The sequence below is a fragment of the Felis catus genome, chromosome A1, assembly GCF_018350175.1.
Source record: "Felis catus isolate Fca126 chromosome A1, F.catus_Fca126_mat1.0, whole genome shotgun sequence".
Lineage (NCBI taxonomy): Eukaryota > Metazoa > Chordata > Mammalia > Carnivora > Felidae > Felis > Felis catus.
This window is the reverse complement of record NC_058368.1, coordinates 177086288-177111779: the sequence shown is the minus strand read 5'-3', so window position 1 is coordinate 177111779 and position 25492 is coordinate 177086288. Positions and strand designations below refer to the sequence as shown.

At 47.3% G+C, this 25492-nt stretch overlaps 2 protein-coding genes across 18 annotated transcripts in view; one reads left to right on the top strand and one right to left on the bottom strand.

Moving 5' to 3' along the window:
• LOC105260865 (alanine and glycine-rich protein-like) overlaps positions 1 to 24617 on the top strand; it is a 71676-nt gene extending 47059 nt beyond the window's left edge. For 5 of the 16 annotated variants that reach the window (XR_890685.3, XR_006584168.1, XR_006584173.1 and 2 more), the window contains 5 exons: positions 4979 to 5136; positions 10630 to 10834; positions 12307 to 12373; positions 23847 to 24026; positions 24366 to 24617. The gene's annotated coding sequence lies outside the window, so the exon portion shown is untranslated. Of the gene's footprint in view, positions 1 to 3674; positions 3850 to 4640; positions 5137 to 5621; positions 7559 to 10629; positions 10835 to 11739; positions 11802 to 12306; positions 12374 to 13569; positions 18894 to 23846; positions 24027 to 24337 lie in introns of those variants that run through there. The other 11 variants (XR_006584169.1, XR_006584175.1, XR_006584184.1 and 8 more) reach the window with 11 other exon arrangements.
• STK10 (serine/threonine kinase 10) overlaps positions 1213 to 25492 on the bottom strand; it is a 118880-nt gene continuing 94600 nt past the window's right edge. For both annotated transcript variants that reach the window (XM_011285468.4, XM_045035527.1), the window contains exons 11-19: positions 25215 to 25338; positions 24617 to 24796; positions 20457 to 20549; positions 17513 to 17642; positions 15615 to 15739; positions 14429 to 14617; positions 13711 to 13836; positions 10696 to 10809; positions 1213 to 3676 (exon numbers count right to left, since the gene is read on the bottom strand). In XM_011285468.4, the coding sequence (XP_011283770.2) occupies positions 3536 to 3676; positions 10696 to 10809; positions 13711 to 13836; positions 14429 to 14617; positions 15615 to 15739; positions 17513 to 17642; positions 20457 to 20549; positions 24617 to 24796; positions 25215 to 25338 (1222 nt within the window). In that variant the 3' untranslated portion in view covers positions 1213 to 3535. The remainder of the gene's footprint in view (positions 3677 to 10695; positions 10810 to 13710; positions 13837 to 14428; positions 14618 to 15614; positions 15740 to 17512; positions 17643 to 20456; positions 20550 to 24616; positions 24797 to 25214; positions 25339 to 25492) is intronic.

Below are 25492 nucleotides of genomic sequence, written 5' to 3'. Positions count from 1 at the left end.
GCAGACACAGTAGAGGTTCTTAATTTGAAGGCATTCCACCAAGAATGCAAACCCCCTCTGAGAATACTTTCAGATGCACAATGTAAAGCACATAGATTACAAGTGAAACCTATCATAATGAAATATAGGTACCAAAATATTAGAAAATCTATATATATATTGGCTTATAGATGTGACCTATATATGTAATATGCACATCTCGATTTCTCTTAATGTTTATTTTGAGCAGGGGAGGGACAGAGAGGGAGAGGATCCCAAGCAGGCTCCACCTGGGGCTTGATCTCATGAACTGTAAGATCATGATCTGAGCCAAAATCAAGAGCTGGATGCCTAACCAACTGAGCCACCCAGGCGCCCCTGAATATCTCAATCTTAAATAACAGGAGCTAACAATTAGTACAATAACTACTGTTATTTCAGAGCGATGAACAAAATTTTGAGGTGTTTGCACAGCAGTAACATGAGATGAAATCTCTGAATTCTATTGCTGACAGTCTCAGGTACCACTTATCCTAACAGAGCTGGTTGCCTGCATCCATACAGAAAGGAAATACTGAATTTCAGTTAGAGCTTAGTCAAACTAAAAACCAAATCTTTTCCCATCCAGGAACAAAGACACCCTGAATTCTACCCTCGGACCCCTTGCTGGTGATAAGGGAGGTCTTTAGACCCCAGGTTAAGAACCCCTGAATGGGGTTTTAGAAGCATGGCAGAAAAATGCTTTTAAATAAAGCAGCTGATAGTTAAGTGCATGACTCTTAGTGAGTGTAATGGGCAGCTGAGAGTGGGAGAGGAGGTGTGGTGGAGACAGCACCTCAGAAGGTCTAATTTGAATTTCATAGGCATCATTTACCAGTGTGGTGAAGTTCAGCCTGACCCTACCCTTGCTTCATATCTATTTGCTCCTCTATAAAATGGGAATGACAATGTCTTCCTCACAGGTTGTTAAAAGGATTCAGTAAGTTCGTATTTGGAAACTCCTGGGGGCCAAATGTTTATTGTTGAATGAGAATGTTGTTCAATGTCTGTAGAGAACACACACACAATATAACTCCTTTCAAAACAGAAACCCACCCCAAGGTCTGACTGGCCGTGTGACCTGGAAAGCACCAGTGCACTGAGAAGATGGTGAACCCTTTCTTGCCTGGCAAATGTGGCTAAGTCTGCCGTGCCGTTTCCACCCCACCCAAGAGAACAAGCACAAATGCAGGGTTTCTCTCCTTTTGCTATTTTATTAGAAGCATATTTACATTCTTGCAGTTAAACTTTGTAGAGAACATTTTACAAAAGTTTTGTATAAAGTTTTGAAACTACATAAAAATAACTTCTATCCTTTATAAAGGGAAAATATAAGTTAGTTATATTTACTCTGCCAAAAACGGACTGAAAACAAGGAACAGTTCCATCTGTCCCTTCCCGAGGAAACATTAGCACGGGGCATGCGGAATACTGCGTGGGCCTTCTCACTGGTGGGCATGCGTGTTGGCTCAATCATGAGGCTGGAGGACCCAACCGGCCCCCATCCAGAAAGGAGAGGGGAGCCATCAGGACTTGGGCAGCACTGAACAGGAAAGCAGCAACTCTTGAACAAGATTCAAATGTGAATGAAAAGCCAAATAGGGGAATGATCAAAGACTTTCGTCTGAACCACGAAACCGTCATTTCATGTAAATGCCCCTTCTCACACCCCAGGCAATAGTGTAAACACAACCCAAATCAGCCCTGCCTGACCATTTGCCAGGGCCGGCCTTGGCTGGTGGAACGCGGACAGTGTTCTGTAATTACACTGCTGCTAGGTCACATTTTCCCGGCACCTGTGCACCAAAAAGAATAAAAGGGGACAATTGTTTCACTGGTCTCATCTGTGTGAGACCAGAAAACTGCTGCATCTGGGTCAAATACTGAAGCAGGCAAGCTCAAATGTTCACCAACTTAAGAGGACCACTGCCTTCCCACAGCCCGCAGAGCATCTTCACTGCATATGTAAGCCTTGGGAACCCTAAGTCCCTTCTTACTGAATGGCAACCCTCCCTCCCCAAGATCCAGTTACAACCAGTGCCAAGAAACTTGCAGAGAATTGCTGTAGGACAAAGTGTCAAACCTTAACGTGTAGGAGTGAAGAAGGAAAAAGTCCTCCCGGGATGTCAGCCACTTCATCATGACAAAACAGTACCCAGACTTAATACGTCATCCATGATTTCTCAAACTCGCCTTCAGTTTTCTGTTTTGTTTATTTAAAGCAGGTTATCGTCCTATAGAAGCCATTTGTTTATATTTGTTTCAAGTTAGAAATCAAAGTGAAAAAAGCTTTCTTTGTAGATAAACTGAATGCCTGTTTGAGCATTACTTTTTATCGACATCCTGCAGCCTGTGGGATCAGAATCTGTGGGTGGCCAGCTGAATAACCCGAAGGCCCAGGATTCCATCTGAGAAGCAGCAGCTTTGCATCTGCTCTGTTGCTGGGGGCAGGAAGCATTGCATTTCTCCCTGATGTTTTTTCTTCCTGAACAGAAATCCCAGCGACTACCAGCCTCTGTCTCAAGTATGAGGCCAGACTCCTGCTAGGAGGGGCAGAGGGAAACAGCCTACAGACAGGATGGGCAAGGATGAGACGGGAACAGCCTAGGCTGTGAAAGTCTTGTGTGGTGAGGAATTTATCCCTGAACACAGCATCCGGCGTAGGCGCCCAAGGGAATCACAGACCGGCAGTTCAGCCTATACCATCTTGTGCCAGTACCCAGCACCCTTCAAACCAATGGCTCCACCTAAACATGCTCAGTGGCACAGGCTCAGGCAATGAGTACGTTTCAACCCACGTGGCACAAGAGGCCCAGAGCAGAGGCAAGCCTGGGTAATGCCACGGGGCCAAGCCTTGTGTATGTACGTGTGTGCAGGCAGAGGGACACAAGATGGCAAGAAACACCCAAGGCCAGCAGAATGAATGATTCAGGCTCTCCTCCAGCCCACTATTGTAGACACAGCCTTGTCTCAAGAGGGAAGCAAATTGGGGGCTACTGGAAGAATGAGGGCACCCCCTGAGCAGCTGGCAGCAGGACGGGCTTCGCTAGGAACTGAAATGGCTGTTAGGAGCCGTGTTCTTGTCTGACACCACACCAAGAATCACAATATGGACAAACTCATGGTGACTGATGGTAGCGCTTTGTGCCCACAGATAGCAAAACTGATGTTTTGGCAAGCAGGAGGGTCTCAAGGCTGCAGAACACCATTCCTCCCGGGCCGTGACCCCACTAGCAGCCCAAATCACTGACACCTTGAAGGGATGTGGGGCTCAGAGGGGACATACATTAGGATCAGGCAACACATAATAAAACCTCGCCCTCCATGAGTGAGCGAGAATTAAGGAACACTGGGGTGGGTCTGTTGGGCATAGCTGGGGTAACACAAGGCAAGGGGCTAGATGCGAGTTGGCCTGGAAGCAAGAGGTAAGGGGGGGGGGGTCCTGAGTTACTTGTTCACAGAGAATGGGAGGGCCTTGGAGGCCCGCCAACCTGCCAGCCACAGCCCCAGGTGGCTGTTAAGAAGCATCCACAGAGCTATAGGGGAAGAACTTGGTGGCCTTGTTTGGGGTGGTAGGGTTCAGGCATTCTGTCTCCTCATTCAGTTTGAAGAACATCTCCTGCTCTCGCTTCTTCTGGTTCAGATCTTCTTCCAGAGCCTAGGACAGAGAGAGGGCGCAGTCAGATGCCATTGGCATGGATCTCCCAAACACAGGACCCCCACCAAAGTGGCCTCCTCTGGAAATTTCCCTTCCCTCCCAACAAGCCTTTGCTGCATGGGTAACTCGGTCTTCCATCTTTCCTTTCCCAGAGTGCATCACCCAGAAGACAGGTACCTCTAGCTTCCTTCTTTCACAACCATGCAGGATTTTGTTGTGGATCAAGGGCCACGGTTTGGTGAAATGCCATCTCGGGGGGGGGGGGGGGGGCGGGGGCGGTAGATGCCAGTCTCCTGGCAGGAAAACAATCGAATGGAGAAAGACCCAAGGTAGAAAATGGACAGATTTAACAGTGGGTGATTGGGGGGAGGTGGGAGGACAGGGCCAGAATGTCCAAGTACATTGTGTTCCTAATGAGGATACTGCCCCACAGAAATCACCTAGGGAGTTGTCTTCAAAAATCATGTGCCTTCCCACCATCCCCTGACACTGTGATTCTGAAAACCTGCAGTACGACGGGTTCTGTGTGTTGTAAAAGCCCATTTGGTAACTCAGAGCAAGTGTCTAGTGTCTTGGTTGAAGTTCTCCTTTGCCAGATGTATTAGCATTTTTTTAATTATGTTTTTTAGGGGCGCCTGGGTGGCTCAGTGGGTTGAGCATCCGACTTCAGCTCAGGTCATGAGCTCACGGTCTGTGAGTTTAAGCCCCGCGTCAGGCTCTGTGCTGACAGCTCAGAGCCTGGAGCCTGTTTCAGATTCTGTGTCTCCCTCTCTCTCTGCCCCTCCCCCACTTATGCTGTGCTCTGTCTCTTAAAATATGAATAAACGTTAAACATTTTTTTAATCTTAAAAAAAATAAATACGTTTTTTAAGTTTTTAATTTTTATTTTGAGAGAGAGAGAGAGAGAAGCAGCAGGGGAGGGGTGGGTGGAGAGAGAGGTGGGGACAGAGGATCTGAAGCAGGCTCTGTGCTGACAGCAGAGAGTCCAATATGGGGCTCAGACTCATGAGCCATGAGATCACGGCCCGAGATGAAGTTGGACGTTTAACTGACTGAGCCACCCAGGTGCCCCCGGATATATTAGTGTTAAAAGTGTTTGTGGTAAGCAAACATTATATATAAGCAAGATATAAGTGGGACTGTGTAAGCTCTTGTAACAAGTTACGAAATCCAGTGCCTATGGGAGCCAGCCAGATGAACTGAATGAAGAAAGAGAGCTGGGTGTGAGGCAATAGGGAGTGAGGAGGACTGCGGTGAGGTGAAGAGCACACACTGTGTCTGAAGACAGCGGTTTCTTTTCAGCTCCAGCTGATGTCTGTCACGTGGTACAAAGAGCCCAGTGTGGCCAGAGCTCCTGGATTCACAAAAGAAACTGGAAACCCAGATTCTTATGAAAAATTCCCTTACACAGGCATTCCCTCGGAGATACTGTGGGTTTAGTACCAGACTACTGCAATAAAGTGAGTATCATGATACACAAATGAACTTTCTGATTTCCTAATGCATATGAAATTTGTTTATAAAAAGTTATGTTTATAGTACACTGTGGTCTAAGTGTGCAATAGCCGTGTCTAAAAAAAGTGTATATACCATAATGAGCACATACTTTATTGCTAAAAAGTGCTAAACGTCATCTGAGCTTTCAGCAGTTCATGACATTTTTGCTTGTGGAGTGTCTTGCCTCAATGTCGATGGCTGCTGATTGAATGAGGTGACTGCTGACGGTGTGGCTGTGGCAATTTTTTTATTATTGACATATAATGTTATGTTTTGGGTGTGCAACATAGTGACGACAGTTTTGTACATTATGCTGTGCTCACCAGGGTAAACGTAGTTATTTCTTAATTTTTACTACTGAGGTATAGTTCACATACAATTCCTTAAAATAAGACAATGATGAAGTTTGCCACACTGATGGACCCTTCCTTTCACAATTTCTCTGTAGCCTGTGATGCTGTTTGACAGCATTTTACCCACAGTAGAACTTCTTCCAAAACTTGAGTCAGTCCTCTCAAACCCTGCCTCTGCCTTATCAACTAACTTCATGAGATATTCGAAATCCTTTCTTGGCATTTCAACAGTCTTCACCAGGAGTAGGTGTCACCTCCAGAAACCGTTTTCTTTGCTCATCCATCATCAGCAGTTCGTCCTCTGTTCAAGTTTTACCCTGAGACGATAGCAAGTCCACCACATCTTCAGGCTCCACTTCTAATCCAGTTCTCTTGCCATTTCCACCACATCACAGTTACTGTCTCCACTGAAGTCCTGAACCCCTCAAAGTCACCCACTTCTTCCAAAGCCCTGTTCATGTTGATATTTTGACCTCCTCCATGAATCACGAATGTACTTAATGGCATCTAGAGTGGTGAATCCTTTCCAGAAGGTTTTTAGCTTACTTTGCCCAGATCCATGAGAGGAATCACTACCTATGGCAGCTACAGCCTCACGAAATTGTATTTCTTAAATAATGACACTGGAAAGTCAAAGCTACTCCTTGACCACGGGCTGCAGAATAGATACTGTGTTACCAAGCATGAAAACAACATTCATCTTTTTTAAAAAAATAATAATCTTGTTGTACATCTCCATCAGAGCTGTTGGGTGACCAGGCACACTGCCAATGAGCAGAAGATATCAACAGCGGGTTTGAAACACTCAGTAAACCATGTCGTAAACAGATGTGCTATCATCGAGGCTTTGCCGTTCCGTTTATACAACACAGGCAGGATAGAGCATAATTCTAAAAGGCCCTGTGATTTTCAGAATGGCAAATGAGCACTGGCTTCCACTTAAAGTCAATAGCCTCACTAGCCCCTGACAAGAGAGAATCAGCCTGTCCTTTGAAGCTCTGAAGCCCAGCATGGACTGTTCCTCTCCAGCTCTAAAGTCTTCTCCTGACATAAGGCTGTTTCATCTATATTGAAACTCTGTTGTCTAGTGTAGCCAACTTCACGAATTCCCTTCCTGCATCTCCTGGATAACGTGCTGCAGCTTCTACATCAACACTAGCTGCTTCACCTTGCACTTTCACGTTCTGGAGACGGCGTCTTTCGTTAAGCCTCATGAACCAACCTCTACTAGCTTCAGACTTTTATTCTGCAGCTTTCTCACCTCAGCCTTCATAGCACCGAAGACAGGTTAGGGCCTTGCTCTGGATTAGGCCTAGCTTAAGGGAATTCGTGGCTGGTTTGATCTTCTACCTAGATCATAAAAATTTTCTCCCTTTCAGCAGTAAGGCTGTTTAGCTTTCTTATCATCCGTGTATCCATTGAAGTAGTACTTTTAATTAAAAAATTCTCCTTTGCATTCACAACTCGACTGTAGCTGTTTGGTGGGGTAGGACGGTATCTCAAGTCTCAGCGTGCCTTCCTCACTAAGCTCGATCATGTCTAGCTTTTGATTTAAAGCGAGAGACATGCAACCCTTCCTCTCACTTGACCACTTCGAGGCCACTGTAGGGTTATTCACTGGCCTCATTAATTTCACTAATACCGTGTCTCATGGAATGAGGCCTGAGCAGAAAGGAAGAGAGCCGGAGGAATGGTCAGTCAGTGGAACAGTCAGAATACACAACAGTTCGCCATCTTTTTTCCCCATAAAATGCATTTTTATTGTTTCTGTTGAAGTATAGTTGACACACAACGTTACATTAGTGTGAGGTGTACAACATAGTGATGTGACAACTCTGTACACTATGCTGGGCTCACAAGGGTAGCTGCCATCTGTCACCGTATAATGCTGTTACCGTTGACTATATTCCTCCCAATGCTGTAATTTTTATCCCATCCCCTCCTATCAGTTCTCTGTATTCACGGGTTTTGTTCCTGCTTTTTGTTTGCTTTGTTTAGATTCCACATATAAATGAAACATATGGCACTTGTCTTTCTGTGTCTGGCCTATTTCACTTAGCATAATACCCTCTAGATCCATCCATGTTGTCCAAAATGGCAAAATCTTGTTTTTTTAGGACTAATACTCTATTGTGTGTGTGTATGTGTTATACATGCAGTCATCTAGTGATGGACACTTGGGTTACTTCCCTATCTTGGCCATTATATATAATGCTGCAGTAAACAGGAGTGCATATAGCTTTTCAAATTAATGTTTTTCTTTTGTTTTCCAAATATCCAGTAGTGGAATTACTGGATCATATGGTATTTCTAGTTTTAATTTTTTAAAATATGTATATATTTTAAAGTTTATTGATTTTTGACAGAGAGAGAAACAGAGCATGAGTGGGGAGGGGCAGAGAGAGGGAGACACAGGATCGGAAGCAGGCTCCAGGCTCCGAGCTGTCAGCACAGAGCCCGACGTGGGGCTGGAACCCACGAACCGCGAGATCATGACCTGAGTCAAAGTCAGGCGCTCAACCGACTGAGCCACCCAGGTGCCCCTCTGTTTTTAATTTTTTAAGGACCCTCCATACTGTTTCCCATAGTGGCTGCACCGATTTACATTCCCATCAACAGTGCACAAAAGTTCTTTTTCCTCTGCGTCCCTGCCAACACTTGTTAATTTCTGCTCTTTTTGATACCTAGCCCTTCTGATAGGTATAAGGTAATATCTGTTTGTGGTTTTGATTTGTAGCTCCCTGAGGATTGGTGATGTTGAGCATCTCTTCATATATGATTGGTCAAATATAGGTCTTTGGAAAACTGTCCATTTTTAATCAGATTATTGGGGGGGGGGGGTTGGTATTAAGTTCTTTATGTATTTTGGATATCAACCCCCTATTGGATACATCATTTGCAAACATTTTTTTCCCATTCAGTAGGTTGCCTTTTCATCTTGTTGACGGTTTCCTTCATTCGCTATGCAAAAAACTTTGTGGAGTCTGGAGTAGCCTCAATAGTTTATTTTTGCTTTTGCTTCCCTTGCCTTAGAAGACATAGCTAGGAAAATGTTGCTGTGCCTGATGTCAGTTCACCATCTTTTGTGGTCACAAAACAGTTATGACAGTAACATCAAAGATCACTGATCACAGATTACCATAACAAAATAATGAAAAAGTTTAAAATATTGCAAGAATTATCAAAAGAGACACACAGAGACATGGAGTGAGCAAATGCTGTTGGAAAAAGGACACTGGTAGATTTACTCACCATGGGCTGCCACAAACTTTCATTTTGGAGGGAGAAAAAAATGCAATTATCTGTGAAGCGCCATAAAACAAAGTATGCCTGTACTTAAAGGTTGGCAACTTTCAAAAAATTTTGAAATTTCTATATGTTGGCCAAACCTAATGCCTGTGCGCCAATTTCAGCCCATGGATAATCAGTCTGTGACCTCTGCTAAAGAATAACAATTATAACGGCTACCACTGTTTGAACAGAGAGCTTTAGTAACTTGCCCCGCGTTTCATAGCTAGTAATAGGGGAGCCAGGACTTCATCCAAAACCTGTGCTCTTAAGCGCTACTCTCTTCTACCTACCATATATATTCATGTATATAACCTAAGGCAGGAGTCTAATCTTTTTTCTGTAAAGGGCCAGATTATAAATATTTTCAGCTTTGCAGGCTGTGAAGTCTCTGTCACAACTACTCAAACTGCCGTTGTACTTCAAACTCGGCCACTGACAATGTGTAAATGAACGAGCATGGCTGTGTTCCAATAAAATTTTATTTACAAATACAGATGGTAGGCCAGATTTGCCCATGGACAATAGTTTACTAACACATGCTTTAAGGGAAGAAATGTTCTATCTACATTTTACAATCCTAAAAAGCAAAGGTTGCGAAGGGAGGACTGGTCTGAGGCCACATTCTGTGTCAGCTGTGACCCAAGCAACACTTTATGGATGCTACCAGATATTCTATACTTACTTGAAAGAATTAAGTCTGAAGTTTTCTAAAAATATTCCACAGTGTACAGTCATCTCTCTTCCCCTGTATAGCTCAAGATTGCTGACTGTAACACGAGTGTGAAAGAACATTTCTATCACCTCTGGTTAAGTGTTCCAGCAGTAACCCAGGTAGCTAATGACAATTGTACAAAGAACTCTGCGAAACAGCAGCCCCCAGAGGCAAAATCCAATGCCAGCTCCCCAGACATACACCACAGTACCTCCCCCAAACCCCAGTGCCCCTGAAATAGGAGGCAGTTGCTAGAGGCAACGTGACCATTCATCTTCAAACTCTCTCAGGATGTGCCAAGGGTATAGAACCACCAGGTAAGAGAACCAGGTGAACGTTTGTTTCCTGATACCAGAGTCAACCGATGTCAGCAGGAGCATTATTGATTTGAGTGTCAAGTATCAAAAGGCCCAACAGGCCATGATTACAGAAAATGACGAACATGGGCCTGCTGCCAGGAAGGTCCAGGACCCCGGCCAGCTGCCAGCCATAAAGCTCCATTAGCACAGGTTAGGGAAGCCTCAATTCAAGGACTTCCAAGGCCATTACTTAGCTGAGGTGGGCAGCTGCCTCTTGTCCAGACCACAGTGAAAGCAAGCAGAGCTGATGTATGACGGCAGAACAAACCTCAGGGCTTCAAGACATGTAATCAAGGGTAATTAAGGCAGCTCTCTCCTCAGAGAGCTTAGGGGCAGAAGGAAATGAGGATGTCCTTGGTCTGCACTACGGGCTGATGACTTTTTTGCATCACACGGTACAATATTCACATCTGCACTTTACAAATGACCACACTGAGGCCCTGTGATGGTTAATTTTATGTGTCAACCTGGCAAGACATGGCACCCAGTTGTTTGGTCAAACACCCATCAAGATGGCACTGTGAAGGAATTTTTAGATGTGATTAAAATTTAACTCAGTAGACTTTGAGTAAAGCAGATTACCCTCCCTAACATGGGTGGGCCTCAAAACTGCAACATCAACTCTTTCCTGGATCTCCCGCCTACAACCTGCCCTGCAGATTTCAGACTTACTAGCCCTCCACAATCATATGAACCAACTTCCTAAAGTAAATCTGTATCTTATCTATATTCGCATCCTAGGCAGACGCCTGTGGCTCAACATGGAGAAAAGCCTACTATTGAGCCCACGAGCCCAGACGTGGTTACCTTTTTGCGTGGCCGAAGCTTGTCCCGCCATTCCTTCAGGTTCTGATTATGGCTCTCATCTAGGGCCTTCAGCTTCTGGGTTTCATGTTCTACCAGGAGGTGACACTTTTCATTCTGGAACAAATTCCAGGCAGAACAGGTAAGAAAACTTAGAAGGCAGAGGTGCAGAAGGCTGAAACATACCTCATGCTGTAGCCAATGACAGCACCAGCATTATTATTATTTCTTCCCTTTGATTGTAATTTATAGGAAACTATGCATATAAATACATACCAAGAGATGCCTGGAGGAACATTTCAGAATATTCATGTTAATAGTTCTTATTGTGTAGTGGGATCTGCAGTAATTTGCACTTTACTTCTTTGTGCTATTTTGCATTGTTTGAATTTTTCAGCATGAACATATGTCATTTTAACAAAACAGTAAAACTATTAATAATAAATAAAAATGTGTCCTAATCCCACCACTAGAGGCAGCCACTGCAAAAATGTGATTTTCTGGCAGCCTCTGTCCTAAATGTTGTTTAGCTCACCCTCTATATACAATTCTGAAACCTGCTTTCCCACCACCCTTAACATTATAATGTAAACATTAATTAACTGCTAAAGAATTAACATTTTTCATTGTTTGTAATGAAAATTTTAATGCCTACAGAGTATCCCACAGCATGGATTCATCAAATCTACTTAAATATTCCTCCATTTTTGGTCACTTAGGTTGCTTTTAATTTTCACTATGTTAAATAGCATTGTATTAACCATTTGTGCTATGGACTGAATCGTGTCCCCCCAAGGTTCATATGTTGAAGCCCTAACCCCCAGTGTGGTGGTATTTGGAGGTGGGACCTTTAGGAGATAATTACATTTATTTCTTTTTTAATGTTTATTCATTTTTTTTTAATTTTTTTTTTAAACGTTTATTTATTTTTGGGACAGAGAGAGACAGAGCATGAACGGGGGAGGGGCAGAGAGAGAGGGAGACACAGAATCGGAAACAGGCTCCAGGCTCTGAGCCATCAGCCCGGAGCCTGACGCGGGGCTCGAACTCACGGACTGCGAGATCGTGACCTGGCTGAAGTCGGACGCTTAACCGACTGCGCCACCCAGGTGCCCCAATGTTTATTCATTTTTGAGAGAGAGCATGAATGGGGCAGAGAGGGAAGGGGACAGAGGATCTGAAGAGGGCTCTGCAAGCGAGCCCCACAGGTGCTGGAACTCACGAACTGTGAGATCATGACCTGAGGTGAAGTCAGACGTTCAACCAACTGGGCCACCCAGGTGCCCCGGGGATAATTAAATTTAGATAAGGTCCTGGGAGTGGGGCCCTTATGATGGGATTAGTGTCCTTACAAGAGACACTGGGAAGGTTGCTTTTTCTTTCTCTGTGCCATGTGAGGACACAGCAAGAAGGCAGCCATCTGCAAGCCAGAATCCAACCGCAATGACAACCTGATTTTAGATTTCCAGGTTCCAAAATTATGAGAAACGAAACTGTTGTTTAAGCCGCCAGACTGGTATTTTGTTATGGCAGTCAGAGCTAAGATAATCTGTATGTACAAATATTTATATAAATTATATATGTAATTTTCTGTATTATGTATCATTTCCTCAGGAGAGATTTGTGTAAAGATGAGGACATGGACCTGACAGAGACACTCCCAACTTTATTATTCTCTGAGGTCAGTCATCCGCCTCACAAAATTTACCTGGAATTTCTCGCAAGGCAGAAGTGATCAGTCCCTGTTGATCCTCACAGAGAATCCATCTTGTGGTTTATAAGGCATTGATAAAGCAAGAGGAAAGGGTCTCCATCCAGATACCTCAATCGTTTGGGGTTGGAAGAGTGGGACACCTTGGGGGGATTTTCATTTTGGATTTCAACTCAAGGCTCCCGAGAGTTTAGAAATCAGTTTAGTTAGAAATAATACTACAGCACGGAATACCTGTGACCTGCCAGAAGCTGGGCTCCTGGCACTTTCTGTGGGTTCTCTCAGTTAATCCTCCCAGTCACCCCGTGAGCAGATGCAGAAGCTGAGGGAGTTGGCTAAAATTTACAGTGACAAATGACAAGAGTCCCTACCTGACAGGCGTCAATGCCCGTCACGTTTCCTCCACCCCTCCTTGCGTCTCCAGAAATTGCCAAATGGGTGCAAAAGCCTGAGCAATTTCCTGAAGTCACAGGGGTTTGAGTCTGCCCGTCCCTCAGGCATGACAATGCCTTGCTCCGCTGCAAGGAGGCTCCAAGTACCGGCTCCTGGGGTGGCGCCCTTCAGGCAGGGACAGGCTCAGGAGTCAGGAAACTGGAAGAGGCCAGGACCTCCCGAGGGAAGGGGGTCACCAAGAGGCTGGCAACACCAAAACAGCCTTCCCTGATCTCAGTGGGAAAGCTTTGCGCTTCTCACCGTTAAGGATGATATCAGCTGCAGGTTTTATCAAGTTAGGGAAGTTCCTCTCTACTCCTGTTTTTACTGAGAGTGTTGTTGTGAATAAGTGCTGGGTTTTGTCAAATGCTTTTTCTGCGTCTGTTGCTGTGATCGTGTGATTTTTCTTTAGCCTGTTATGTTGCGGATTGCACTGGTTTTTGAATGTTGAGCCAGCCTGGGATAAAGCCTACTTGGTCATGGTGTATAATTCTTTCTATACATTGTTGAAGTCGATTTGCTAATAATATCTCGTTGAGGCATTGTTTGCCATCTTCCTTACTTGTAATGTCCGGTTTTGGTATTGGAGTAACTTGGACACCTTGTCCCAAGACACAGTGATGAACCAGAAGCCCAGCACAGGCCACTGCCAGGCCCCAGGCGCGGCACTTTCAGCTCAGTCCTTCCAAACAGGAATGCTCACCCCCTACCCCGTCCCCATTTTATGGATGCAGGAACTATGGCTTGGAAGATGATGGATCTGGCCAGCATGACACGGCAGGATTGAACCATTTTAGCCCGGGCTTGTCTGACGAGAGTCCTTCCCTACCGTAGAAACAGAGGCGATGCGAGAAGGGGGGCGGGGAGGCCTGTACCTGCAGCTGCTGCAGCTCGCTCATGTTGCTGTCACACTGTGCCACCATGTCCCGCATCTGGTTCTCATGCTTTTGCTGCTGCTGTAGCCGCTCCGACTTCTGCCTTTTCTCCTCTTGCTGGGAGAACTGGAACAGAGGGAGGGTGGGTGCCTCAGAGGGTCACAGGCCTGGCTGGGGGCAGGGGGTGGGGTGGGGGAAGCCTCTACCCCCACCCCATTCCAGAAAGCCCCGTCAGAGGGGCTGGTTTGTGCACAGCCCTAGTGCCCTACACCATTCAGGCCATGCTCTCTTCCTGAGCGGAGACCCAGGCTGGTGGGGACACAACGTTGTGCTGTGCCACGTGCTAAGACAACGTGCGTTACCACACAGGAATCACGGGAGCCCAGGGCCACCAGCGCCATGTCCCCAAGACGAATGGGTGACACGCAAGTGGGGTCTTGGTGGATGAGAAGAAGGGGTTTACCAGCAGAGGAAGCCACAGGATCAAAGCACCACAGTGTGAAAGGGAACCGTGCATGAGAAAGCAACACCAAGCTTCCCCCTCTGTCCACCGGAGGGACATTCGCCGTGGAGCTTGTGAGGCTTCCAGGCTGTGACCGACACCCCCCTTCCAAGACCCCGTACTGCAGCTTGTATTTCTATTCCCCAAGCCACATAAAGTTCAGGCCCCACCAAACCGGCATCTGTCCCCACTGCAGTACACGCACAGAGCCCCCACCTGCTTGATCTTCTCACGCTGCTCAGAGGCACTGCCCGCGCCATTGATGTGGAGGCTCTTCTTGTACATGGCCATGCGCGTCTTGCCCTCGCTCCTCTGAATCTTGGGCAGCCGTGCTTTCTCCTGCTGCTGCCGCACCTTCAGCTGCTCCACCATGCGCTGGTTGTAGCGTTGCATCTGCTCCCGTTCCTGGGGGCACAGCCAGCCGGGGCTGAGGTCAGGTGTGCTCTGGGCCGGGGGTGTGATCAGAGGCCAAAGGCGGCCACCCTCCGCTCGGGAGCCCAGGACACACGTGGCCCTGAATGCTCAGCAGAGCGAGTCTGGCATCATTTTACCTCTACTGTTAATTTTTTAAGTGAGAACAGAAAATGTTACTCTTTGTTAGTAACGCTTTGGATTTTTACCTTCTAAATGTCTTCTCATCTAATCAATGGTTGGCATGTCATTAAAGCTAATACCTCAAAGCAAGACGTACACTAGTGATGGCAGATGTCAATTCATACTTTTAAAAGTCATGATAAATTTGAGTTTTTCCTTCACCTAACACCTATTTGTATTTCAAAACTTGGCACGGGTATCACCTCCTCCAGGGAGCCTCCCCTGACTTCCAAACCAGGTTGAGCACCCTTATTCAGAGCCGCCACAGCCCAAAGCTGTTTGTCCATCATTGCATTTAGATTAGGAATTGTAATTATCCACTAATTGTGCATCCAGATCTCAGTTTGTCCCTGCTCCCACTAAGGGGACCAAATCAAGACAATTACATAGAAGTAAGAGAGTGCTCTGGCCACACAAAGCAGGGGCCCTTGCCTGGTCTGAGGGAGATAAGGAAGGCTTCCTGGCAGAGGTGGTGATTAAGTTGAGACTTAAAAGTATTCCGAGGGAATGCATGCAAAAGAGAGAGATTAGGGGAAAATGGAAAGGTCACGGAGAAGAGGAAAAAAGTAAAAGGCACACACTGAGGTGTCTAAGTCAGTGAGGGAGCTGCCATCTGCTTCCCTGCAGGGCTTCCCCCATTCCTGGCCCTTTCATCAGAGGAAGAACATCTCACAGAACCTCCCAGGGCCTTACCATGACCAATGCCTGCCTCCTCTTGGGAGCACAGATGGTACCCAAGTAGTGCCCCACTTGGCCCTCCCAGAGCTTCCGGTGGCAGCCCCATGCCCCGCCCAAGTCGGGACCTCACCTTCTCATGCTTGCGCACCAGCTCATGCCTCTGGAGGAAGTACTGGTCTTTGAGCTGCTGCTTCACCAGCTGGTGCCTCTCCTGTAGGTGATGCTCCTCCATTTCCCACAGGGCTGCCTCCCGGTCTGTGGACGACATGAGGCCTGGTGAGATGCTAATGGCCAGAGCGCCACTGAGCACTGCCCTGCCCTCTCCTGCATCAGATGTTAGCTCCCAGGAGCCTGGTACACCAGGAAGCGAATGGAGCCAAGAACCAGAGAAACCAGAGACCGAGGCTAGAACCCAGCTCCTTCACTGGGGTTTGGGACGGGTAACAAATCCTCTCCAGGCCTCCACTTCCACCTCTACCAAACGTGTGCAACCATTCCGTGGAGGCAGAAATGGTCTTGGGAGACCATTATGTTCAGCTCACAGTGCACTGCTGCTTTCCTAATGGGCCAGTGGGAAGGGCTCACGAAACCCCATGAAGAAGACAGGAACAGCCTCCTGTCACTATTTACTCCTTTGAAGAATGGACGAGACCCTCCTTGGCCACTGTACATCCCTTATGTATACATTATTATTAAGACACAGCATCTGGCATTTTATCACTGGAAGTCTATCAATTGACCTTCTGCTCAGCCACAGGCACGGAGCTGGCGTCAGATGAAGACTTCATGCCCTGTAAGACATGGAGCGGGTGGTGCTCAACCCACATGAATGTTCATTTCATTTCACTGCGGTCCTGATCTATGAAAACTGGTAACTACCCACACAGTACATCAGAACAGTGATTTGGCTTCCTATCAAAGTCGAAAGCGCTGTCCCACAAGTAGGGTGGTTCCTACTGGCATCATGGGACCCAAAAAGAAAATGAGGGCTTTCCTGAAACCACGGTGGCTCTTCAGAACGTCAGAACATCAAGGACCCCGTTTTGCTGCCCCACACCAAGTACTGAAGGGTTTACAAGGCTTGCCTGCACCGGCCATCACAGCCCTGGCCGCAGCACCTGCTGTGTAAGTAAGCCAGAGATGGCGCCTGTACAACCGGCCCTATGTTGTTTACGTCTTTACCGCAGGCTGGACTGTTGACTCTCAGAAGCCCACGGGTGCCAAACTCTGAACTTCTCCCATCCAACTGTTTCAAGTGTAGCTCAAACAGCAGACTTTTGGCCATTCAGAGCCCACCTGCTTTGCACGCCCCACAAAACTGCACCCAACATCCGCTAGGCATAGAGAAGATAAACCTAAGGGGCTAAAGAAAGACCCTAAGCCCTGCTGCCCTTCAGAACTCTACCCCAGAACCTCCCCTGCTAGTGACCCCATCCAGATACAGAAGCCCTCTCTCTGTACCCTAGAGTTCCTCTGCCCTCCTCCCTCCGGGAGTGGCCTGCACTAGTGTCTCTGGAAGGTCTTGGGCTCGAAGGACTTGCCAGCCCACAAACCCGTCAGAGCACGAGCACACCAGAGCAGTCAGGAACTCGGCTTCAAGAGGAGATCCACGTTCAAGGCTCATTCTACCACGCATTAGCCGAGCAACCCCGGCCCAAGCACAGTGGCTCTTGCAAGCCTTTGTTTCCTCGTCTACAAAAACGACTTGTCGGGTTAAGGTGAAGATTCAAGGAGAGAGAGCCATGAAAACTGGCACACAGCCTGGCACAGCCGTCACTCCACATGTGATGGATGTCATAAGGGGCACGATACTTTCCCCACCACCCCGTAGTTTCCACCCACTCTACGTGGCTTGCTGGCTTTCTTCCTTCCTCAACCTTAGGAAAGAGGTCAAATAATGTCGGCTCTGTGCCTCAGTCCTGACTGCAGTGGAGGCTTTCCCCATGTGTCGCCCTGAAGGATGCTATTCGGTTTTAGGATGGAGAAGAACCTAGCAGTTCCTAACACAGCCCACTCTCTGGCAGCCACCTCGAAGGAGTTCCTGCTTCCTGGTGAGACACTCGCGCTCCTTGTCACAGATCTCCCGCCTGTTGTCCGCAGTGATCTTCTTCATCGCCAGTTCCAGGTCCTCCTTCTGCTTGGCCAGGAAGTCCCGGTCCTGGGCGGGAGAGAGGAGGACAGACCTTTAGCACCGGTTCCGGCACCTCAACGTCTACTTTTACTACAGAGGAGTCATTGTGATCGGCAAAGAAAACATACACAGGGGAAACCTGAGACTTAGAGACACGTCCACCAACTGTGGCATATGCGCTTCATGTGGACCCTGATTCAAACAACAGATTAAAAAAAAAACATTCATGAGACAAATGGAAATGTAACTAATGACTCAACTGCAAATGGGATGTCATGAAGCAGTTACCGATAAATATTTAAATTCTTAGGTGACTTTATAGTATTGTGGGTTCTTTTAGAGATGCATACTAAGACACTGACAGGTGAAAGGATACGATACGTGGGATTTGATTCGAAATAACCCTGAAGGGTGGGGGAGTGAGTAGACATGAGCTCCTAATTACTGAGACCAGGTAACAGGTGACAGGTATGTGGGGGTTCCTGATATACCTATTTCTGCCTATGTTTTTAATTTTCCATAGTCAGATTTAAAAAATTAAAATTTAAAAATTTTAGGGAACACGTAAGCAGAAACTAGAAATCCCCACTAATCCTATCACCCGGGAGCAGCAGCTGGTTTTGGTGTACCTATACAAACATGTTTGCATCTGTATTTCACAAATTATTTAAAAGGACTTAGAGATTTGTACACCCGTGTTCATAACAGCATTATTCACAACAGCCATGGGATGGAAACACTCAAGTGCCTACAGACAGAGGAGTGGATAAACAAAATGTGGCATATATGCACAATGGAATCTTACTCCTCCCTGAAAATTCCCACATATGCCACAACATGGATGAATCTCAAAGACATGTCAAGTAAATCAGACACAAAAGGACAAATACCACATGATCCCACTTACAGGAAGTCAGATTTGTGGAGACAGAGAGTAGAATAGTGGTTGCCAGGGACTAGGGGAAGGGCATGGGGTGTTATTATCTAATGGGTAGAGTTTCAGTCTTGCAAGATAAACTGTTCTGGACACGGACAGTGGTGATGGTTTGCACAACAGTGTGAATGTACCTAATACTACTGAACTGTATGCTTAAAAATGGTTAAGGTGCTAAATTCGTTATGCCTTATCTTACTATAATTTTTAAAAATTAAAAATACCTTTCCATGTGATAATGTAATCTTCTATCAAGTGAGTTTTGATGGCCGAAAACATTTCATGGCACAGGTAGGTATACCCTAACCTTATTCACCCAATACCTAATAATTTTTTCCAAGTTATCTCTATTTTGTTTATGTTTATTTATTTATTTGCAGAGAGAGAGAGAGTGAGAGAGTGGGGAAGAGGCAGAGAAGAGAGCGAGAGAAGAATCGCAATTAGGCTCTGTACTGGCCACACAGACCCTGATGCGGTGCTCAAACTCATGAACTGTGAGATCATGACCTGAGCCAAAATCAAGAGTTGGATGCTTAACTGACTGAGCCCCCTGGGTGCCCCGGGTGTCTCTATTTTAGATGGAGTATGTCTTCATACTCTGGTAGCTAAATATTTGTGAACTTCTGTGATGATTAATCCTTAGGATTAGTCTCTAGAAGCAAAAAAAATCCAGGCCAATAATGTGTACATTTTTGAGGCTCTTGATGCCCTTGCAAGAATGGCCCCCTTAAAGGCCCAATATGCTCTCCCTGTGTGGGGATGGGGCCTATCTCCCCCACCCTCCCCAGCCCTGCATTTTTTTTTTCTGATCACAGCATCAAAGGACAGGTTGTAGGAAAGTATGATGGTGTCCTGGAGAGAACATGAAGCCTGGAGTCAGACTGAGTTTCAAGCCTTGCCCCATACCATTAACTCTACAAAGTCACCTCTCTAAGCCTTATTTTCTTTCTCTGTAAAGGGAAAAACAAATAGCACCTACCCTGATAAGCCATGAACACTAAACTGGGTAATATACAAAAGCATTTTAAGTGTAGACTCTAATTTTCTATACATTTGGGGGCAGAGGCAGCAAAATGTACAGACGCCCCAATAGGAGAAAAACAAGCACATGGTCCGACAAGGGCTAAGGAGAAGGCCAGTGAGGCTGGGGCCGGGAGGATCGAGTGGAGCGGGGAGAGGCTAGCAGGGGCCAGACGGACAGGGCCTTGTAAGCACATGAGGAGGCTCGTCTTATCTTATACACAAAGTGGGAGCCCCTGAAGGTTTTCAGGACACAAGGCTATAGGGGGAGGGTGACATGATGAGATCTGGAGTTCATGTTGATGACACTGGCTGGTGGGAGAGAAAATTGCAGGAGAGCAAGAGAGGAAGCAGGGAGACTAGCTGGGAGGCTACTGCAGTAGTCCAGGCAAAAGATGACAGTCGCTATGGAGTCACAGAGATATTGACAAAGTTGGCAGATCCAGAGACAGTTTGGAGCTTAAAAACAAAAAAACAAAATCCATGCTTCAGGAGGTGATAAAGGGTTGGAAGGAAAGGAACGGTCAGAAATAACAACGTTTCTGGCCTGACAGCAGGATGAAGGACAGTGCCCCCTCAGAATACAAGAACAGGACCAGGTCTGGGAGGTCATGGGTTTGTCTTAAGATTCTAAAAGGTGCCAAGTGGGCAGGTGGATGTACTGGGTTATTCAAGGAGACATGGCCTACAAACAACCCTAAGACACGGATGTACAGGGCTGGGGTGTCCGGAGACAGGGAGCTCACTTCTACCTGGAGCGAGAGCAATCAAGGAAGGCTGCGTGAGGGAGGTGCCAACAAAATAGGCTGGACTTGAGACAGAGGAGGAACCTGGTCATCACTCGGGTCCTCCAACCTGGGACTCGCTGACCGAGGGCAAGGACTCACGAGAAGCTGCTTCTTTTGTGCGTGCTCCTCCATTTTCTGCTTCATGCTCTCCTTCCGCTGCTGCCTCGGAAGCCTCTCCACCTCGTTCTTCACCTGTACCAGAAACAGAAGACAGCGACTGGGTCAGCGTCCCTCCTCACACTTCCTAGAAAGAAAGACTACAACACCAGAACTCCTGGGCCAGGGAGGCCAAAGGCGAGGCGCAGCTTTCTAGACACTGGCCCCCCACCCCGCTCTCCACCAAGCCCCTGACAGGTAGTCTTCTCTGGCCTACTCCTGTCTGCTGCTGGCTTGGGTTTCAGACTCCCCCAGAGCGAAGAGGTCCTGCTTTTGCTGCTTGACATCCTGCGGCCTTCTGAGAGCATCACGTCCCCTTCCTTGAGGGCAGACTTTGTCAACCTTTCTTCATACTGTGCCCCCAGAAACCTCTGTAGACATTTGCTTCCTAATCACCCACCCCCAAGAAATATTAATCCCACAAACTGTCACTCTGTTAAACCCTTATAATGATCTAAGATATTTCTCACCCCTCAAGGGAGACATCTCCTCTGTTCCCAAGGTTCAGGTGGTGTTGATACCCAGCCCCCCCCCCCCCCGCCCCCGGCCACCTCCATCTGGCTCCCAGGCACACATATGATGCAGGCTGTCGGTCAACATGTTCCATGCCCTGGCCTCAGGGATTGGTTCAGACACCTTGCTGGGCCAGTGAGAGCTTTAGGATGTGTGCTGGAACTATCGAGGAAAGCAGATCTCTGTCCTCCGGGGTTGCTAAACTAGGATGTAGGCCATGGTGGGCCACCCTGGAAGGGCCCGCCAGAGACAAAGATGAATGCAGGGAAGCAATGCCAAAACACGAAAAAGAAGGGTTCCTGGTGATACTTCTGCCCTCCCGATCAGGGCCAGTAAGTGTTCTCAAGCCAGCTGGAAATGGGTTTCTTTGTTTTTTGTTTTTTTTTTTTGGTAAGTAATCTCTACACCAAATGTAGGGTTCTATCTCACAACCCTAAGATCAAGAGCTGCACACTCTACTGAATGAGCCAGCCAGGTGCCCCCAGTTTGTCTTTTATAACAGAAGAGGGAGAAGAGATTCATGACATTTCTCTCCAAGGCACCCAGAGTTCCTCAGACAGTTCTGAGGAACCCACACCTCTACGGGTGCCTGAAACACCACTCCAAACTCACTGATGGAAGGCTCTTAGGAGCAGCTGGTGGAAAAATACTGTCCATGATCAAAAGAACATTCCAGGGGAGTTCTTCTGGCATGGTCAGCGTAAGCCAAAACAGCCTCCCTGTCCTGCCGATCACAATGAAAAACCCTGGATAAAATACAAAAAACAACTACTCTGGAAAGTAAACAAAAGCAGGTGACTATCAGAAGAGTCAAAACTTGTAGGAGGGGCCAGCACAGGAGCGAGTTTCCTAGTTTTTTTTTTTTTTTTTCCCTTTTGCTGTCCTGGCTTTGCACCACTCTCAGACCTGCACAGCAGTGCCATGGGAAAGGTAACTAAGACTGTAAGAAACTTCATGTTTCTGGCCAGAGAACCATGAAGAAGGGCCTGTGCGGGTCAGAGAGTGTGGGAAGAATCCCAGAGAGAAGACAGCAGGAGGGAAACCCTAATTCTGTGCATGACCCCACGCATGTCTCAAGTTCACCCGTGCCGAGCAGGAGCAAGACAGACCCAAAGCAGTACAGCAGGGGCTTTGAAAACTATACTACGATCAGAGCCACCACCCACAGAAGACAGGACAGAACCTGTGGTCTGAACCTAACAAGATCAACTGCCTGCTAAAACAAAAATGTCAACACTCTCCAGACTGTAACAGGACCCAGAGTCCACAGACTAGAACATTCAAAATGTCAATGATGCGATCCAAAATTACTCTACGTACAAAGAATCAGGAAATGTGACCCATTTGCAAAGAAAAAAAATCATCACATACCAATTCCAAGATGGCACAGACGTTGGAATTATCAGACAAAAACTATAAAGCAGCTATTATAACCACACTCTGTCAGGTAAAGGTAAACATATTTGAGGTTAATGGAGCGAGAGAATGTTGCCACAGAGAAATACAAACTCTAAAACAGAGACAATTAGAAAGCTTAGGACCAAACAATACAGCATCTAACAGTAAACACAGAAAGCACTGGATGGACCCAGGGTGGAGGGGAGGCGGCAGAAGAGCCCGTGAATTTGAAGACTAATAAAAATTATGAAAACTAAAGGTTTAGGGACTTACAGGAAAATACCAAAGGTCTAATATTTGTGTTTTGGGGAGAAAGAGACTGGAATGGAAAATGCACAGCAGGGGCACCTGGGTGGCTCAGTTGGTTAAGCGTCTGACTCTTGGTTTTGGCTTAGGTCATGATCCTAGGGTCATGGGATCAAGCACCATGTTGGACTCCGTACTGAGCATGGAGCCTACTTAGCATTCTCTCTCTCTCTCTCTCTCTCTCTCTCTCTCTCTCTCTCTCTCTCTCTCTCCCCGCCCCCCCTCCCCCCTTGTGCTCTCTCTCTCCCTCTCAAAAATAAAATTTTTAATGAATATCAGAAATGGCCAAAAACTTCTGGATTCCATGGCAGTTAACAGCTTCTTGAGGGTAGAGTCCCTATCTATTCTGCTCAGTACCCCCAGCACCTAGCACAGGGCCATACATGTAGACAGTCAATAAAACAGGTGCTGAATAGCTCTCATTTTGATAGGAGGTAACTAGGGCTCAGGAAGATCACTTGTCCAAAGCTCAATAGTTAGTAATCCAGAGCCACGACTCCGAACCAGACCTGACTCCCAAGCCTGTGCTCCCTGCACTTGCCCTGGAGCTGGGGGGTATGCTTAGTGTCAGCGCTGTACCCCAGCAGGAGAGCCAGGACCAGGGTAAGGCCAGTGAGGCACTCACCGCAGGCATAAAAAGGAATACCAAAAATCTCAGTAATGAAGATAAAATTACATTAAAAAAAATCAAAATTCGGGGGCTCCTGGGTGGCTCAGTTAGTTAAATATCTGACTTTGGCTCAGATCATGATCTCACGGTTCATGAGTTCAAGCCCTGCATCGGGCTATCTACTGTCAACGCAGAGCCGGCTTCGGATCGTCTCTCCCCTGCGTGCGCACGCGCTCTCACTCTCTCTCAAAAACAAAGATTCTTTTAAAAATAAATAAAAATTTAAAAATCAAAATTCCCGCCACGAACATAATATCAAAATTGTCAATACAGACGGGATCCACCCTATACTTGCAGGACTCATTCTCACCGCCTTACCCTAAACCTGGCCCTGTTGAATCCTGACTTTAAATAGCCAACAGTCTGTTCATCATGACTTTTCTGCAATAATTTTGATGTTAAAATTAAAACACTACGCTACAATATTATTTGTCTTGATTACCAAGGTTTTTGGCGCCCCCACTTAAGTTTTGTGCTCCAGCTCCAGCCCAGCCCCTGCAGCTGCCTGAGGCCCCTTGGATACAAATGTCACCCCCATAGACTGCAGTCTGGGAGCTGGGCTCTGAAGCCTGCAGCACTACGGACCACCCTTAGAAGCTGTTTGTCTGAAGACTGGGAATGGCCTAGTAAGTATGTCCCAGGCTCCACAGAGGGAGGTGTGAGCTGTTATTTGGGACCCAGATGCCCTTCCTCAGGGCAGGCTAGGAGACTCACCTCCCTCCCCTTGTCTCGGGACCATCTACCTCTTTGTCACCTATCCCCCCCCCCCCCCACCTCTTCAGTTGGGAGAGAAAAGAGAAGAGCCACATGGGTCCCAACTAGGGGACTGTTGTTTTGGGAGAAGAGAGGGCAGGGCACAGAAGACGTATTGTGTTTGCCACCCGGCACCTGTTCCCCTGCTCTGGTGAAAGCATCTCAGATCCCCCTGGGCTGCCAGCCCTTCCTCCTCCCCTATTCTCTTTCAGCTGGGGTTGCTGAGCTGGGACGACATACAGGAAGCTGCCTGCGAGCCAAGTCAACACAGGAAAGGAGAGCCCAAATGACAGAGAAGTAGCTCCTCATGACGCAGCTGGAGCACACGAATCCCGACACGTGGACATGAGCTTTTCAGATACATGAGCTCCCCAGAGTCTCCTCTGTTGCTGAAGCGGGACTGAGCTGGGGTTTCGATCGCTTGCGTCCTAGAGCCCCTGGCCTCCGCCCAGCACATATTCACCTCCTTCTTCATCAGTTTGAGCTGCTCCTGGAACTTGGCATAGTCCCGATCCTGCTCCAGGCGGATCCGCCTGGCCTCCTCCCGGCGGCGCACGGCATGGTCTTGCTCCATCTTCTCCACCTGCTGCTTCTGCTGGCGTTCCAGGTTCTCCAGCTCCGTGTCAAAGAACTTCTTCTTGGCCTGGAAGGAGTAGGAGGAGAAACTGAGCAAAGTCTCTTTATACCTGGGAGGAAGATGGGATGCAAGATGGGGAGAGCCCAGAGTTTATCTTCAGACCGGGGCCTGAATCCCAGCTCTACACCTCTCTGCTGTACGACCCGGGGCGAGTCATTTAACCGGAGTTTCTGCTGCCTCTGTACAAAAGGGAGGCCAGACCATCTGCCTTGCAGAGTTCTTGCATGGTGCTCGGCAAAGGTCGGTCTCCCTCTAGAGGTCCTCCTCTGTCACTCCGAGGAGCTCTGTGACCTTCATGAGATCCTGTGTTTATGAATCAGTGGCCCAGGAGACCAAGAAACCAAAGGAACCGGGCTCTCTCCTGCCCCTAAAGAAAACATGGAGGCAAGAAGCCCTCCAGGGACCCATCTGTCCTCACACTCACGTTGATTTCTTGTTCAAAACGCTTATGCATCTGCTCCAGCTGTAGCTCATGCTTGCTGCTCAGCTGGGTCTGGTTCCGGTGTTCTTCTTTCTGGAGCAGCCGAAGCTCTCGGAGCTCCTGGCGCCTGAAGGGTTAAAGATGCGGACATGTCAGTCAGAAAGTGGCCCGCCTCAGAGGGCACATAATTCATAGCCAGAGACACTGAAGGCTGGAGTGTGGAACGGCATCACAGAAGTCTGGGGGCAGAGGCAGGACTAGAACTGGGGCTTAATTTGACA